We start from the raw sequence: 19,082 nt of genomic DNA on the forward strand, positions 1-19,082 counted from the left end.
GAGAAAAAAATTAACTATCCTTAGAAGACGACATTTCATTATAAAATTACCTTTTTTTGTTGCCTGTATTTCCCCTGGATCTGGGGGTTTATCCACAATTAGATCGTTCCAGAGCACTTCTCCAAAGATATCATTAAACATTTCTGAAATATGTTTTAACGTTATAGTTTCAAATTACAATGTTAAAGGGTTATGTACAACATTAGTTTCAACCCTGTTATTAAGTCTATAGAACGTTAAATGAAAAAGTGTAAAAACAGAAATAAAGCACATATAAAATTGCACTAATTGCACTAAAAGATAAGCATTTTAGTCTAAAAATATCACTTTTATTTATAGTTTTGTCAGACAGAAAATTTGAGTTGACACTTATGACGTGTACGCATTCTGTGTTGCCATCTATTGTACTTGACAACCTATTTTCCTTTAATAAAATCTTTTAAGATTGTATTTAATGATGTGCAAAAGAAATAAAACCAGTTTACAGCATAGGGACTAGGGAGCCATGTATATATTACAGGCAGTTCCAAAAGTCACTTTTAAAGACAACCACAACACACTCAATTAAAAAACGTGGATATCTCCATCATTTTTACTCAGACAAAACCTTCAGAAATACCAGTGTGAATCGAATATTTTATGGAGGGTCAATTTAAAATCTATTGAAGGCTAGAAAATGCGATATTTTCCACAGCAGGTTCCATTGTATACAACTGGAATACTGCAGAACTCGCACGACCATAGAGAAATGATTGTTTTGATGAAACCCTCAGGTTTAAATATGTAGATGACCTTACCTTCCTAGAACTGATATCTTTGTCTACCTTATCCCATGGTCTCTCTTCCTACAATGTTTAAAATCATGTACCCTGTGATATAGGTGTTGATCATCTATTTATACCCACAGAGTGCCTATGTACACAGACCTACATACATTAACTCTATATCTCAGTGGACTGAACCTTATGTTATTAAATGCTGATAAATCCAACTACATGCTGATAATAAGAGCAGTCGGAGATTATAGTACACGTCTACAGCTCAACAACAATAATCTACATTGAGTTAAATCTGTAAAGTTGTTGGGAATTTGGCTGACTGACACCCTGGACTGGGAGCTGAACACCATGAAGAAGGCGTATGCAAGGATATCTATCCTCTCTAAGCTGAAGTATGTTGGGATGAAAATGGAAGACCTATCAACAGTCTATAAAACCTTTTTCAGATGTATTGTCGAGTACTGTTGTGTTGTATGGCACTCTTCTCTCACAGTTCACCAAAACAATGCCCTTGAACGGATACAGAGAGTTTGCCTAAAAATTATTCTAGGCAAAGATTATGTTGGATATATAAGTGCATTAGAGTCCTGTGAACTGGAGACCCTGGAGTCAAGAAGGGACAAGCTATCTCTCTCTTTTGCAAAGAAATGTATTAAATCTTCTAAACATCGTCATCTCTTCCCTGCTTCAGTTCACCCACATGAACATCAACTACCCCACCAGGAACAGTATTATGTTAATCATGCCAGGACAGAAAAATATAGAAAATCTGCTATTGCTCATATCCACAGACTGCTGAACGAGGGAGGGAGTCCAGAGTTCCTCAAATAGTAATCACCGCCACTCAAATCTTTTTTGCGGCAAGCGCGCTCCTCAATTGGTAATCTCCACCACCTTAAATAGTAATCAGCCCAATAAAGCATAACATTAAATCGTTTATTTCTTAGAAATAAGACCATATTGACCTCTTTTAATGGCCCTATGGTGTACAATATTGTTAAAGCTTTCTTTATTGCTCCTTAGTTTTGAAAATAAATCTATAAATATGCCACACTAAGTGCTAGAAATATATTACGTTTTTTAGTTTCAAGTTTCGCTTTAAGAATGTTTGCGGCATTTTCCTCTGAATGTTGTTTTAAACTCGTTATATAGAGAGAAAACTTTAACCCATTATTAGTGGACTAAATACTTCATTTTCAGTAGGGGGTGGGATGAGACTAATTTTTCAAAATTTTATGCTCTTTCTATGCATATAATTAGTTTTGTTGTAGATGTTGAACTCGAGTAGGCGAATACAAAAATCTAAACACTGTAACGGTTTTTTGAAAATATCTTTTAAATGAAGATGGATATTACTTAACGTGGGATGAGATAATTTTTAGTAAATTTTAAGTACTTTCTATGCATATAATTAGTTTTGTTGTAGATGTTGAACTCAGGTTGGCGAATACAAAAATCTAAACACTGTAAAGGTTTTTTGAAAATATCTTTTAACCCTATTCCCGCTGGGGGGGGGTCAATTTGACCCCCCCCTGTAGTTTTTTTTACATAAATCAAAAAGTATTGGTCTGAGGCTGTTGAAATTTTCTGACTTTTCTTACATACCCAAAGCCCTCCCTTTAGGCCTAAAACCGGGCTTTAATACTAACTGCCTGAGTCCTCAGGCACACTGCCTGAATGACTGCTTTTGCCTGTAGCAAACTAAATCTTTGTTTTGACCCACTTTCACTTGTCAGATTTTGATAAAATTTAGCTTTTTGGAAAGCCTATGACATAAGGAAACGGATTGCACAAGTTTTGCGAAAAAAAATTGCAAACTTTTTGCAAACAACCTGTCAAAGGAAATTTGCTCATTTTTAGTTTTTCTTGATTAAAAATCAGGTTATTTAAAATTTTGCAAAAATTTTTGCATATTTGAAATGGCATGGTCAAGGGCTTTTCAAAAATGTATGATTTGTCATTTTTTGGACAAATTTTTTTTTGCAAACATTTTTACTATAAAACTGGATTTTGCGATAAAAAATTCAATTTTCGCAAATTTGCAAATTTTTTTGCAGATTCTAAAAGTAGAGCACAAGAGCTTTCTAATGATGTATCATTTGTCATATTTGGACTTAAAACATGGGATTTAGACACCAATCATGAAATGCAGTCATTAAGTGGCGAATTGGATCTAAGATTCGGCTATAATGAACTGTGCCTTGATTCTCAGTTTTTGTTGACCAAACAAATCTGAAAATAATTTGAAAATTTAGTTTAAGTCAATAGAGATGCCATAAAACCCCGATAGATGTCGAAAATTGTGTTAAAAGTGCATTAAATTCAAATCACAGAAAACAAAAATTTACGGTGATTACTAATTAAGGTGGTGGAGATTACCAATTGAGGAGCACGCTTGCCGAAAAACAGATTTGGGAGGCGGTGATTACTATTTGAGGAACTCTGGACTCCCTCCCTCGCTGAACCGATATTTTTGTTTCATAATTAACTGTGAATGATAATCACTATTTGATTTTATCACAATAAATCATTATTTATTTATTTATTTATTTATAGAGAAAGGAAACGAAGAGGTAAAGCTTACCTTAGATGTACACAACCGACCTTCTCATTAATTAATTAATAGATTGGTCGGTTGTGTACATCACGTTGCGTTTACGTATCTAACACTGTACACTTGTATATAGAGTGATCGTTTTTCTAAGGGTGATTTTATGGAATTGATCAATTTCGAGGATTTTGACTGCTAACATTTGACAATTTGGCGATATAACTTGAGTTCTGTACAGTGGAGTCTCGACCCAACCTGAAAAGGTCTAGTCTAGCGCATCCACGGTGTATTGGAAATTGAAAAAAAAAATATTTTCCAAGAAGAATTGTTCGTGCATTTTCTCACGATGCAAAATTGTGACATTCTTGTCTTAATAGTCTTAACATAAACAAACAATTAAACTGGAATGTACTGCAGTATACAGTCGTGTGTTTACAATCCAATTGTGATGTATACAACCGACCCCCAATTAATCAATTAATAGCAAGGAGAATTGAATAGAAGGAGGGGGCAATAGGGTTTCCGTACACTTTGGTGTGACGTTTTTGGACTGTTGAAGAACTAGTTTTTACGTAACAACAATAATAAAGGCAGCCGATCTAATGTTAACAAACATGAGTTAGTATACGGTGAATCTTCATTTAACGCCAGAGATGCGCCAGATGTCTGTTTATCATTTGTGTTATTGTTTACAATCTTTATTATTGTTGTTACGCAAAAACTAGTTCCTCAGCAGTCCAAAAACGTCACAGCAAAGTGTACGGAAAGCCAAACGCCCACTCCTTCTATTTAATTCTCCTTGATTAATAGGGTGGTCGGTTGTGTACATCTAAGGTAATGCTTTACCTCTTCGTTTCCTTTCTCTATGTTCACGACCAATAAACAGACGTCTGTATTCAGGGATATTTAAGGATCCTTTGGATATGAAATTCATTTTATGTTTATGTTATTAAAAGTTATAGTATTTCTTTAAAAATTGTAAAACTTAACCCCTGAAAGGGTATTTTATGCAACAAGTGGCAGTTAGAAGGCAGTCAAAAACCGTTCGTGAAAATGTAGCATGTCGTGCCGGGACAATTACAGGACTGCTTGGCATAGTTTGGATAACTTTACTTAGATTTGGATAATTCTAAGCTTAAACACAAATATTAAATAAAAATCTTAATCGTTATAAGAATTATATATTATCTAATAGTTTATACAATGTGTAAAATATATCTATATAAGTAACAACATAGCAAGTTACATCTTGGGACGGTCAAAGTTGTAACAATTTACAATTATCTGTTTCATGTTACACGTGTTTAAATTTGATGGGAAACGCTTATTCTGAGTGTCAAGTTAACTGTTTTTTTTTCTTGTTTTTTCTTGAATGATTAAAATATCAAATTTCTGAATTCATAAGATGTAAAAAAATCATATATTATTTGATTTCATGAAATTAAAAAATGAGATTATTTTTAGTTATAGTTTTTAAGTTCTCTTGGAACCAACAGAAATGTTCTCCCCCGTTCAAAGAAACCCATAACAGATTTTTTTTTAACGCGAATACGCTTTGACAAGTCAGAAGTTATTTAAATTGGGAGAAAAAATGTTGTCATTGTGTGAATTTAAATTAAAAAATAGAAACACGCAAAAAAGGGTTTTACAATATTTAATCTTAAACCAATTATACTGTTTTGCATTGTTTAAAGGGACTGTAGGCGTAATTTCAAGTCACCTTTCATTTGTAGAATGGTATTTGAGATTCACCACAGACCACAGCACCCTCTAAATCCTTTGACTAATAATGGACTTTTTTATACACTTAATTAAAAGTCGTCTTCATTATATTGATATAATCGCCTACCAATGTACACTATTGTAGAGATAAACACACGGAGTTCTCTACCCTCGATGATCCGTCAAAGGTTTAAAGAGTAACGTTAGAAAAAATATAAAAAAATGGAGCAGGGGCGTACTCAGGAGTTTTCCCAGGGGGCTGTGCACCCGTAAGGGCATGAAAACCCCCTGAAAACCATAGAGGGGGGGGGCTTATCCCCAATATCCCCTCCTTGTACATCTCTGGTATGGAGGGTCATTTAAAAGTATGCTTACACTTTACAGTACTTTAAGTATGTGTAAATTGTATAAAGATCACTAGGTGTATACAAATTTCTGCCTATTCAAGTTTTAAGATCATAACCATAGATTATAAAAACAATACAGATTGAACACTAGATGTCGTCTTTTTAAGATTTAGGGCCTTTTTGTTAACAAAAACTCATCTTCAGAATCCAAAAGGAGTTATGCGCATGCTCCCTCTCTGTCTTGTCATTCAAGGCAGCAATGCGCGTAACTCCTTTGGGCTTCTGCCTCAGGGTTATTGTGAACAAAAACCCTAATTCATGAAAATTCGACATCTAGTGTTCTATCTGTATTGTTATTTATCTACGATAATAACTCTCTTCAAAACCAACCAATCTTCTTCCCGTTAATTTTAGATAATTTATCACGAGATAACCTAAAATAAAATAATGATAAGAAAAAATAAAATAAAAATATCAAGTGGTTCATTTATATGTTGCTAGCTAAAGTGCGTTGCCCGTGGAATTAAAAAAATTGTATTTTAAAAAAATTCATATTGTCATTTTTTTGTTGCTTATCGTATCTCCGGGATACCTATGGGTTCCCTAAAAAAATGTCAGCCAATTTTGTCCAGCCGTTTGGCCAACAAAAATTATCGACATATGAGCGAAGAGCTTTATTATATAGATTTGTAAGTAAGGGTCCCGATAAGGTTTCCAGGCACAAAAATAGCTAAATAGAAAGATGAAATATAATAAATATTTTTTTCGTTGAGTTTTTTTTTTGTTGACAAAGGTACAGTTTCACTCTGATTTCCCGTTTTTTTATTTATTGGTGATTAATGATAAAAAAGTAATTTTTATTTAAAAATACATCAAATGAATAAAATTGATGAATAATTTTCAACAAATCTAAAGTTTTGATATTTATAATTTGCGGCAATCTCCGCACATGTTTCCTTATTTAAATAATAGTAAAAGTATAGAACTATTTTTGGCTTTATTGATTAGTTAAAAATATCTAAATGTGCTTTTTTTCCTAAATCTGACACAAATAGATTGATAAAATTATTATTTTGAATAAAATGTTGACCTGTCAAAGAAAAGGAGTCCTGCAGCTCTCTCTACACTATCAACAGGAACTTGGAAATTATTCAGAGGAGTTTCATCAGGGATAACCTTTAAGAAACAGTATTTTTAATGAATAAATTTTACCTCTCTTTATACACCCGTTACCCCCGTTACACCCGTTACCCCCCCCCCCTTGCTACCAATTCCTTACCCTTTCCAATCCCATTTTTTACAAATCTCAAATGTAAAAATATTTAAGTTTTGAACCAAGGTACAGGGTTACCGACAAAATGTGAGACTATAAAGACGACCCAAAACTAAAAAATATGACTATTTAAACCTTGATGTTTGGTGTCTGTCTTCAATAGAGTATTTTGATGGTTTACTAAATGATTAAGCACATAAACCAGTTTTGGTCTAAACTCAACAAGGAAGCATGAATGCAAGAAAACGGACTAAATAAAATCCGTACAATCGTCTCTAGAGTCTCATTCTTTGTGGGCAACCCTGTATAAAGATTGTTAAAAATGTCCCTAGAAGACTTTTCAAAAAATGACCGTGGTTTTCCTTGAGTTTGTGATTGGGGTTTAACAATTTAAGAAATCTAATTGTAATTGATGTTCTTCTAAAGCAAATATTTTGACTAGTATAGCTTCAAAATCAAAGTGAAGGGTTAACATTACTCTGGTTATTCAAATATTCAAAATCATGATTATATTCTTTTTTTATTTATTGGTCTAACTTACACACTTCAGAAATGAATATTTCGAAGAAAAATAAACCAGAAATTTTCATTTTTTATTTTTTAAAAATGAACTTCAGTTTTCAGGTTGCATGTAAACAAGTTCCTTTCTTATAAACAAAATGGTAGTTTTAACTTCAGGATGTGTCACTTAAAAAGAATTCTAGAATCTATGGAATGAGATTATATCAATTTCTCTTCCAGGAACAAAACCAATTTGATTCTAATTCATCCTACATTTTACTCTACAGTTTATATCTTACAACATATTAGAGAATTGTGTAGGATTATTTAAAATAGTCCCCGCTCTAAAAAACCTAAAACCCATTTCATTTTCCTTTTAAACCCTTTGATATTATCCGACCTGGTTTGGTAGAACGTATGCTTCTAGCTCTAGTTGATGATCTTCTGTTTCTCCGACAATAACTTTAAAGAAGTGGGTTGGGACGGATACATTGTTGGCTCCGATAACCTGGAAAACGAAATAGTTTGAAATTAAATCTCAAATATTCCAGAGAGCTCGGAAATTTATACTTTTTTGTAGCCATAGACATGTAGGTTCTAGAACAGTAAAGCACATGTTTTAGCTTTAGTTTTAGAAAAGCATTTGAATTATTTTTCAAAGCTTGCAACCTTTGAATCAAAATGATACGGAAAAGAAGTAGATTGTGACGATTTCTCTGAAAACAGATATAACCGGAAATAAAACACGATGTTAACCCATATCCTGGACTAAAGAATCAGGTTCTGTAGTCTGGTTTCCGTCAATAATCTGGAATTGATAATACATGGATTAGTTTCTTGCGTTTCTCCGACAGTATAAATAACAGGATTGGGACGATTTATGAGTTTATCTCATTATCAGATGCCTGCATAGGGTTATCTAATATCCTAGATAAAATTTAATAGATTAGGCTGAGACGAATATGTTTTTTCCATTAATCATATTTAGGTTTGGACTAATATCTGAGTTTTTCGGTTTCTCCGAAAACCTGAAATATAGATTTAGGTTGGGACGATATACGGCGTTTTAAGATAACCTAGAATGATGAATCAGGTGCCCCTTTGATAACCTATAGAAAAAAAATAAAAAAGTTAGGACGGATACATTTTTTATATTTTACCTCGTATTTAACATACATTTTCCCATCACTAGCTTCTTTCCTGGGTAGATAGAGAGGTCCAGTACATATATAAACATTCTTGTACAGTTTTGTCAGTTTCCTCGCGTACCTACAATATGTACAGTACATATATAAACATTCTTGTACAGTTTTGTCAGTTTCCTCGCGTACCTACAATATGTACAGTACATATATAAACATTCTTGTACAGTTTTGTCAGTTTCCTCGCGTACCTACAATATGTACAGTACATATATAAACATTCTTGTACAGTTTTGTCAGTTTCCTCGCGTACCTACAATATGTACAGTACATATATAAACATTCTTGTACAGTTTTATCAGTTTCCTCGCTATACAGATTTTTCGTGTGCCTACCATATTTACAGTATATAATGCATGTATGTACATACTACATATGTATATGTATATTAGTATTAATCAATTTTTTAAGAAATTTTATCTGATGCAATTTTAGATAAATTGATATTTTTTCTAAAAAAAAATCAAACTACATTAAACTTCAAGACTCTAAAAAAACTCAATCCCTAGTTCTGTGGAACCCAATGTAGTAAACCTTTGATTTATTAAAAAAGGAATTATGTTAGATCAAAACATACAAGTTTAAAATATAAAAGGTATCAAGAAGAAAAAAGGGATTATAAAATTAGAGTTTGTGGCAAATACTCAATTTTGTTTTACCTTTCTAAATGTTCCCATTTATCTCTGTTAAATCCTTTTCCAACCTAAAATATAATAATTAAATAAAATATAAACAAAACATTCCACGTTAATAAAAACAGATCTTGACCCATGCTGGTCAAAACAAAAATATAGATAGATATAGAAATCATTGAACAGACAAAATAAAAATCTTCTTTCCTTTAGTTGATAAATGAGAAAGAGTGTCTTACATCTTATGAGCTTTCGAAAATGTGGTCTGACCTCTTTGAATTCTCAAAATTGATATAACTATTGCACATCAGAACTTGTTTTAAATACAGGGTGTCCCAAAAAACATGGGAATAACAAAGACGAATTGGATATCGTCTTTGTTATGAATTAGCATTGTAATACCTAATTTCAAAAGCCATAATAGTATTATGTCTGCTAGAGTTTATTTTAAAGACTGTAAAGATGTGTCTATAATGTCTCCGTAAGATGAACAGTGAAGACGGACAAGTTTACTCTGTTTGTCTATTGTAATTTTCTTGTTTTACTAAGTACAACTGTATGCAGTCAAAACATAAACAAACAAAATATGATCATAGCAGACGAAATTCTTACGGATTACAGCTTTCTCAGTAGGTATCACTATACTAAATCAAAGAATTATTTAAAAAGACGATATCGAATTCGTCACTGAATTCCCATGTTTATTGGGACACCCTGTAGATTGGATCTTCCAATATCTCCGCCAAAAATGGGGGAACATATTTTTGTAATCCCAAGACCATTAGTTTTTGGTATTGATTGTTTGAACTAAATTAGTACTAAAATTAATTTTACGAATTAATGCTGCACAAATTCAATATTTAGAAGTCGTCACTTAATTCCCATATATTCTGGGACAACCCGTCACTTAATCCCCATATATTCTGGGACAACCCGTCACTTCATTTCCATATATTCTGGGACAACCCGTAACTTAATTCCAATAATTTCTGGGACAACCCGTCACTTAATTACCATATATTCTATGACAACCTGTCACTTAATCCCCTTTAACTCCCATATATTCTGGGACAACCCGTCACTTAATCCCCATATATTTTGGGACAACCCGTCACTTAATCCACATATATTCTGGGACAACCCGTCACTTAATCCCCATATATTCTGGGACAACCGGTAACTTAATCCCCATATATTCTGGGACAATCCGTCACTTAATCCCCATATATTCTGGGACAACCCGTCACTTAATTCCCATATATTCTGGGACAACCCGTCACTTAATACCCATATATTCTAGGACAACCCGTCACTTAATCCCCATATATTCTGGGACGACCCGTATTGCATTTTTAGGATACGTTAAATTACAATAATTTTTCTTATGGAAGAGAAAATAATTTGAAGAGAGTAAGGACAAACTAATAAATAAAAAACAAGTTTTAAGTTTAAAATGTTGAACCTGAGGAGCCATGTTGGAAAGGTAGAAAGTCTCATCACACATATTTTGATTTCTAAAATTAATAAATATTTAATCTGTTAAAACTTTTGCTATTACATAAAGAATACCGACACAAAATATATGAAGATCTACATGAATGTTTTTTATTGTTGAAATGAGTTTCTTCGAAAAATTACTTCATTGATAATTAAAACGTATTAAACAAATTTGTTAACGCTTAGATTTTAGTTAAAAGTGATGTCCCAAACTAAAATTCAGAAATCAAATTACAAATTAGTTTGGCTATAGTCCCTTATTAAAACCACTGTTCTAACCTTCTATGATTTCCAGCAGGAGCCATATGTCCCCTGTCGTACCCGCTGTGCTTGTAGTCGGAATTTTTTGCTCTAAAGAATTCATGTATCGATGTATCTTCCTACAAAACAATTCACACTCTTCATTTTTATAAAACATAACCTTTAACATGATTCTTAATAATTACGGTGAGGCACATAAAACTGTAAATAAAACTGTACATAAAACTGTACATAAAACTGTACATAAAACTGTACATAAAACTGTACATAAAACTGTACATAAAATTGTACATACAACTGTACATACATAAAACTGTACATAAAACTGTACGTAAACTGTACATAAAACTGTACATAAAAGTGTATATAAAAGTGTACTGCTAAAAGGAAGACGACTGCTCTGTTGCACAACTAAGATATTTTTGTGTTTATTGGAGTATTTGAAATCAAATCTTGAGTTTTTACGGTCGTCCACATATTTCAAAGTTTATGTGTCTCATTGAAGTATTTTTGAATATTTTCAGTTTGCATATTAAATCAATATTTGAATTGTAGGATATTTTCTTGCGTCTCGATCCCTGCAAGGATGTAAGGCAAGGAAAGTCATTTCAGAAGTGTACACATCTTTAGTACTGCAGTGTACTGTCTCTGGGCGCTAATGTAAACACAAGACGGATGTCGAAGCCTGACATGGGATCCATCATTCACATATAAAATCAATGAAATATTCTGGTCATAGGAAATTATTATGTGAATTATCAAAATCATCAAAATTTAATGCTTTTAACCTCCTCGGATACTAAACGAACACTGATGCATCTATTATTGTTTACAAATTCCCCCCAGAGAGAACTGGTTTCAATATGTACACAGAGTATACACAACCGCAATTGACTTTCCTTGCCTTACATTCTTGGATCCCTGTATGTATCTTTATATTTACAGTATAGGTTTGAGAAAAGTGAGGTAATTTTCTATAAATTGTGAGTAAACTGCCCCCCTGCCCCTCTGTGCCGGTTTATCACCAGACAAAATAACAAATATAAAATATTCTCGTCAAATTTGAAATCAAGAGACTGTTCCTTAAACTCGCTGTTAGACCTCTCTACACCTTCAGACTTCTGTATGGAATCCTAAAAATACGTCTATTAAAGGGACTGTTAATGAAAAATTAAAGGGACTTTTAATGATAAATTAAAGGGACTGTCAATGATTAATTAAAGGGACTTTTAATGATAAATTAAAGGGACTGTTAATGATAAATTAAAGGGACTGTGAATGATAAATTAAAGGGACTTTTAATGATAAATTAAAGGGACTGTTAATGATAAATTAAAGGGACTGTTAATGATAAATTAAAGGGGATTGTTAATGATAAATTAATGGGACTGTTAATGATAAATTAAAGGAACTGTTAATGATAAATTAATGGGACTGTTAATGATAAATTAAAGGGACTGTTAATGATAAATTAATGGGACTGTTAATGATAAATTAAAGGGACTGTTAATGATAAATTGAAGGGACTTTAAATGATAAATTAAAGGGACTGTGAATGATAAATTAAAGGGACTGCTAATGATAAATTAAAGGGACTGTTAATGATAAATTAAAGAGACTGTTAATGATAAATTAAAGGGACTTTAATGATATATTAAAGGGACTGTTAATGATGAATTAATAGGACTGTTAATGCTAAATTAAAGGGACTGTTAATGATAAATTAAAGGGGCTGGCCATAGTTGAATATTGAATCGATCGGCAATTCTATCATTTATATTTGAAAAATGTTTTATGCTTTACGAAGCCATGGAATAAAAGCAGTTTTGGGATCTTATATAGTTGAAATACATTTTAAAGGGACTGTAAGCGTAGTTACAATATACTGCAAGTTTATGGAATATCATGTGACCCGATATTTATTAAAGGTATCCTTTATATTTTTTTACAGATTAATGCTTCAAGGGTACAGTTGTAAATCAGGCATTGCTATATTTGTATTGAGTGTCACGTAAATTATGCTTAGGTTCCCTTTAAACAGAAATATCAGATAGAATAGACTGAATAGGGTTCATTTTATTATTTATTTAAAACACATTAATGGAATTATATCTAATTTGAAGTCAATTCTAAGCAGCCGTAACGTTGCTGATGTAGTATATTTTGTTTTTTAAAAAGGTGTTTAAAAAATTGATTTGAATTTGATCACTTGAATCGTCTTTTTTTTCTGGAAGCAATTAAGGACTCCACAACCCCCTTCCATATATTTGGTACATAATCCCTCGATTTCAACCAGAAAATATTAATTTTTAATTTGTATTATTTTAGGGTGAGGTTGGGGTATGACAATTTAAGGGTTGAGCGCTGCGGCTAGGACAGGCTAGGGGGCCAAGCAACGCAGCTACGTTGCATGTCCAACTATCCCCGTTTGTTACAAATGAGAGGGTTGTACAAAATTAATGGGGGGGTTTGGGAATAAATTTCTCGGAAATTACCCTAATGTTTGCTAATAAAAACTTCTTTCTTTACCTTTGTAAGGTGTTCAAAGACCCAGTGAGGAACTCGATTCCGACGATCATAACTAAACAGATATTAGCAATAGTTCTATGTGCAATACGATCATAACTAAACAGATATAAGCAATAGTTCTATGTGTAATACGATCATAACTAAACAGATATGAGCAATAGTTCTATGTGTAGGACGATCATAACTAAACAGATATAAGCAATAGTTCTATGTGTAATACGATCATAACTAAACAGATATGAGCAATTCTATGTGTAGGACGATCATAACTAAACAGATATGAGCAATATTTCTATGTGTAGGACAATCATAACTAAACAGATATAAACAATAGGTCTATGTGCAATACGATCATAACTGAACAGATATAAGCAATAGTTCTATGTGTAGGACGATCATAACTGAACAGATATGAGCAATAGTTCTATATGTAGGACAATCATAACTAAACAGATATAAGCAATAGTTCTATGTGTAGGACAATCATAACTAAACAGATATAAACAATAGTTCTATGTGTAGGACGATCATAACTAAACAGATATGATTAATAGTTATTTGTGTAGGACAATTATAACTGAACAGATATCTAACTAAACACAGCGCGTATCCTACAGTGGATGTAAGGAATGTAAATAGAATAAAACAAGACTTCATCTTCAGCCTGGTGTAACTGAAAGAAGGATTTTAACCCCTGATGGGTATACAAGCCATGCACAACGAGATGCTGGTTTATTACTCGACCAGCTGTGAGGACTGGACTGCTGTAGAAGATTCCTTTCATTGTGGCTTCAGGGCTTACAACTCCCCATTTTACATAAGGGGTGCAGTTATGGGTTTCCTTCTTTCCCTTAACTCGGAAAGAGTATAATTGAAGGAAAACAGGGAGAAATCCCATTATCTCTCTTCTACCTGCTCCACAACTCGATGTCAAAAGAACTATTTGGAGAGGCCTCAAAATTTAGAAATAAGAAACAAAAAGCAAGAAGAAAAAAGAAAATGGAAAAGGAAAAATTGGAAGGTAAATCTCTTGATATTAGAGATTTTCATTCATTTCATATATTTATTCAACTACAAAGCATGAGATATTACAAATAAGCAAACACAATTTACTATGCAGTTTGGACCCGCCTAACTAGGGTTGGTTGTTTTGAGTGGTTGGCCCGAAGTAATGATACTGAATATAATTGGTTACACATATCAAGATATGTTTTTGGATAGGTAAGGAGTTGATTGGAAGGAAGGAGATGGGGGCTTGGAAGACGTTCCCCCCAGGGGAGGGGGAGGAGGATATGATTGCTCCCCCCCCCCCCCCCCCCTCCCCTCCCACAAGAATATACCATGGAAATTGTGTTTTGCTTAGTCAGATGCAATTCAAGAGTAAACAATTCTAAAAAGAGTTCCGAGAAAGAAAGCAAGATCTACAGCTAGTTCAATTAAATATAGGGCCAGGAAAAAAACAAGATACTTTAAAAATAGTTCTTTCTTGTAAAGTGGCGAACTACAAGGACATCATTACAAAACTTCATTTCTTTTAATTTTTTTAAATTAGCCGAATATGATTGAAAGATGTACTAACAAGAAGAAAATGAAGAACAATATAATATAAAAATCTCAAAATATTTCCATCTGATATCATATAAATATCTAAAAATATTGTAAAATTTAATTAAAATAAAGTGTAAATACTGCAGTTTAAATGATTTTATAACGAACGTAATTTTCACTTATGTTACTGAAATGGAACATACATGTGAAAAGTTTGTTGTTGTTTTCTGAAGATTAAAGAAATAAACATTTTGTGTTCTTTCAACTTTCCTTTGATATAAAGATCTAACGCAATACAGAATAAACACAATAGTAGATACGTTTTTTATCTTATAGGAGTTTTTGTCATAAACTCTGTTTTATATCTTTGCAACCCAATGCTGTATGACCTTAAATATTTCAAACCATATTATACTTGATCAAATAGTTTGAAATATAAAGGATGTTCACAACCAGGTTGGAAAGATATAGGAATTAGAAAATTTGAGTTTGTGGCAAAACTTAGTTCCTTTCCAATCTGTGTCCGCGGCTCTTCTAAAATGCGTATAAATTTTTACAATAAACACACAAATAAATGGCCGAGATTTGTTCCATTTAAGAATTATTTTACGCAAGTTTCAACTCTTTTATGTTTTCAATCACAACTTTTCTAATAAAGTAGCTCCGGGGAAGAACAAAAATGTTCTGAATTTCTAAGGATTAAAAAAGTATTAGGCAAAATTCTCAGAATGGAACTGAGTTTTTGCCACAAACTAAAATTTTCTATTCCCTTTATCTTTTCTACCAGATGTTTTAAATTTAGATTATTTGATCTAACTGAATACAGAAAGGGGTTAGATAATACGAGAATGGGGAAAAATTAAATTTCTATTTGCGTGAGAAGGTCGCAACCTTTCGATCAATGTGACATTTTACTTAAAATTACTTAAAATATAAGCTCAGAAATATTTTCTTATATATTCTTATGAAACTAAAAATTCTTTATTTAAATATGATAAATGAATAGTTAACAATATTTGTTTAATACTTTATTTTTAAAATGAGAATAAGAACTCTGATATTATTTCTCTTCAAGGAATTAAACGATTTTGTAGAGTTAGATAAAGTGGTTTCAACTCATTCAAGTGCTGGTGAGGACTAGTGCCAAGAGATGGTTTAGAGCTTAGGAGTATTAAACAAAAACAAAGAGATTTATTCTAGTTGTGTTGGGATTTATTCTAGTTGGGTTGGGGATTATTCTAGCTGGGTTGGGATTTATTCTATTTGGGTTGGGGTTTATTCTAGTTGTGCTGGGTTTTATTTCGGAAATGGAAATTTAAAATATATCAAAGTAAAGCTTCAACGTTCACAAACTAAATAATAATACGTAAAAAAATTAAAACTTTTTGTTCGTTTTTATACAATATTGTAATGTAAAAGTGTACAAGAGAAAGTGAGATTATTAACACCCCTGCGAGCAAAATGTGATATATTTCTCAATTTCTAAAATAAAATCTCAGGAAACAGTATACAATTTTATACAACTCTAACACCCATATAAAGAAAACGTCAACTCTAACCCCCATATAAAGAAAACGTCAACTCTAACCCCCATACAAAGAAAACATCAACTCTAAACCCCATATAAAGAAAACGTCAACTCTAACCCCCATACAAAGAAAACATCAACTCTAACCCGGCCCTTTATAAAGAAAACGTCAACTCTAACACCCATATAAAGAAAACGTCAACTCTAATCCCCATATAAAGAAAACATCAACACTAACCCCCCACATAAAGAAAACGTCAACTCTAAAAAAGTAAAAAAAGTTAATTTTTTTAACTACATAATAACGTTTTATTCAATTTCAAGAAATTTTGATCAAATTTTGTTAAAAATTGCCTTTAATACTGATAACAAATATATTTCGAAGATAATTATAAAAAAAACTAGCCTTTGAGAAAATGCTCAAATGTGTACTATTCTTCTAAAATCCATTACCACAAAGACGCTGGCAAATAATTTTGTCCTTCTAATACGATTTCTTGTTGTGGCATGCAATAAGATGAATTTTTAATTACAGATAAGTCAGCCAGCGACAGAGCAGGTTTTGAGCAATTATTGCGCAATTGCGCATTGGAAACCCTAGTTGCATAAGCTGATTTCAATTTGCTTTTCAAGAAAGAAGTTTTGTTTAAAAACATGTATACTGTATAGACAACTATGATGTAATGATCTTTATTTTAATGTTAACTTCCTCACCAAATCGTCTGTTATGATTTTTGAAAAGTACACTTGAAAAATGTCAGTACACACGTCATAAAGTTTTGGTAGAACACGAGTTCTTTTTAGCAATAGCAACAATATTTTTAAATTTAAAACCTAGCTGATTATTGGGTTTACCTTAGAACATAATCAGCATGAGATCTAACATGATCCAATCCAGGGAAACCAAACCTTAAGGTTCAATCCTTTATTCATTAATTTGTCAAAAATTGTCAAAAATTGTCAAAAATTGTTAAAATGTCAAAATTGTCAAAAAATGTCAAAGATTTTCAAAAATTGCTTGGAGATAATGAAGATTATAGAAAAACAAAAAAAGTTGACTGTCTGAAAATTGAAAGAATTTTAAAGTATTGTTTAAATTCATTTCAAACAGATTTTGGTATAAAAATGATAGAATCGAATTCCTCATAATCTGCGCAACTCTGGGAGCATTAACCGGTTCTGGCGGAATATCGGCAACCGCCACTCCTCGTTCTCCGGCAGGTACTATAGCTGTAGCGGCGGAGACCTAATACAATGACAGCGATAATAGTAATAATCTACAATTTGGAAGTACAAAACAATTTTGTTCACATGCATATGCCATGTAGAATTTTTGAAATTTCCTACTGAAATGTATAAAAATCATTCAAAAATTTTCTTATGTCAAAGAAACTTATTTTACTTATCACAAACTTTAATTTCTTAATCCTTTTATCTTTGCAACCTTTGATATTTCTAACTGTGAATCCAAATAGTGAAAGGTTGAAATATCAGTCAAATATGAGGATTTAAAAGTTTGAGCATGATAATTAATCAGCGACCAGTACGAAAAGATAACTGCAAAGATTTTCTTTTACTCTACATATATATTTTAAGAAGAAAAAGGGTTCCCTCTTGCACTTTTAATGAATCCATTTTTTAAATAATTTGTTTCAAGCAAATTATTTGAAATTTGAAATGTTAGGAACACAAATAAATATAAAGAAAAGTTACCTTAGGTCCTAGAGGTAGACCAGGAATCCTACCCAACATTTCATAGTCTCTAATATCTCTATGTTCCCGATGTATGTGCTCTTGATGTTCTCTATGTTCTCTTCTCCGCCTCTCATAAATCCCTCCGCCAACCCAACCCGATATCCCAACCCCTGCTACAAATCCTAGTCGGAGAACTTTAAACATGTTCAAACGTTTAGTTTCTTTAGTTCATTAACAGCTGGTTCAGTTAAAATTTATATTCATCTACCGTCTATTCTCAAAATTAAAAAAAAAAACAATAATTCTTTAAAAACTTTTCACAATTTGTATACTAGCTGCTATGTAGTAGTAGTACAAGCTAGTTAAATAAGATTTAATTTCAAGTTCACAGAGTGCACTATATATTCTGTACTCTGCAGTTTGTAAGGCCGGGATCAGCTGTTCAGGCAATATATTAGTCGGATACCAGGAGGAAAGCAGTTCAAACATCGGCTTGGATTAAGTTTGTCAATTCTAGACGCACAATACAAAAGGGGAAAGTTCGTTCAGCCAGGTGAACGAATAAACTTATAATTGAAAGAATTGTCGCTGGAAAGAATGGAGATAAAAGATAATAAAAGATGTGAACAAATGTACAAAATACAATCAGACAAATATATGTAGAAATGTGCAAATGTACAAAAATGCAATTAGACAAATATATGCACAAATGTACAAAAATACAATCAGACAAATATATGTACAAATGTACAAAATACAATCAGACAAATATATGTTGCAAATGTACAAAAATACAATCAGACAAATATATGTACAATTGTACAAAAATACAATCAGACAAATATATGTACAATTGTGCAAAAATAAAATCAGACAAATATATGCACAAATGTACAAAAATACAATCAGACAAATATATGTTGCAAATGTACAAAAATACAATCAGACAAATATATGCACAAATGTACAAAAATACAATCAGACAAATATATGTACAAATAAAAAAAATAGAATCAG

At 32.2% G+C, this 19,082-nt stretch overlaps 1 protein-coding gene across 4 annotated transcripts; it reads right to left on the reverse strand.

Moving 5' to 3' along the window:
* Nucleotides 1–4,494: 4,494 nt before the first annotated feature.
* LOC111704268 (endonuclease G, mitochondrial) lies at nt 4,495–18,663 on the reverse strand. 4 transcript variants are annotated; one of them, XM_023476472.1, is made up of 13 exons: nt 18,084–18,661; nt 17,513–17,616; nt 17,226–17,279; nt 13,295–13,346; nt 11,848–11,898; nt 10,784–10,884; nt 10,470–10,521; nt 9,035–9,078; nt 8,334–8,442; nt 7,574–7,681; nt 6,490–6,575; nt 5,745–5,833; nt 4,495–5,521 (listed from the first exon to the last, which is right to left on the reverse strand). In XM_023476472.1, exons 1-12 carry the CDS (start codon nt 18,267–18,269, stop codon nt 5,779–5,781), a joined length of 1,002 nt encoding a protein of 333 aa, XP_023332240.1. In that variant the 5' UTR covers nt 18,270–18,661; the 3' UTR covers nt 4,495–5,521; nt 5,745–5,778. The 4 variants fall into 4 exon arrangements, with proteins under 4 accessions (XP_023332240.1, XP_023332239.1, XP_023332241.1 ...); XM_023476471.1 differs by having other exon boundaries at nt 4,495–5,546; nt 5,731–5,833; XM_023476473.1 differs by lacking the exon at nt 5,745–5,833 and having other exon boundaries at nt 4,495–5,113; nt 18,084–18,663.
* Between the last annotated feature and the right edge of the window lie 419 nt (nt 18,664–19,082).

The sequence above is a fragment of the Eurytemora carolleeae genome, unplaced genomic scaffold (assembly GCF_000591075.1).
Source record: "Eurytemora carolleeae unplaced genomic scaffold, Eaff_2.0 scaffold581, whole genome shotgun sequence".
NCBI classification, from domain to species: Eukaryota; Metazoa; Arthropoda; class Copepoda; order Calanoida; family Temoridae; genus Eurytemora; species Eurytemora carolleeae.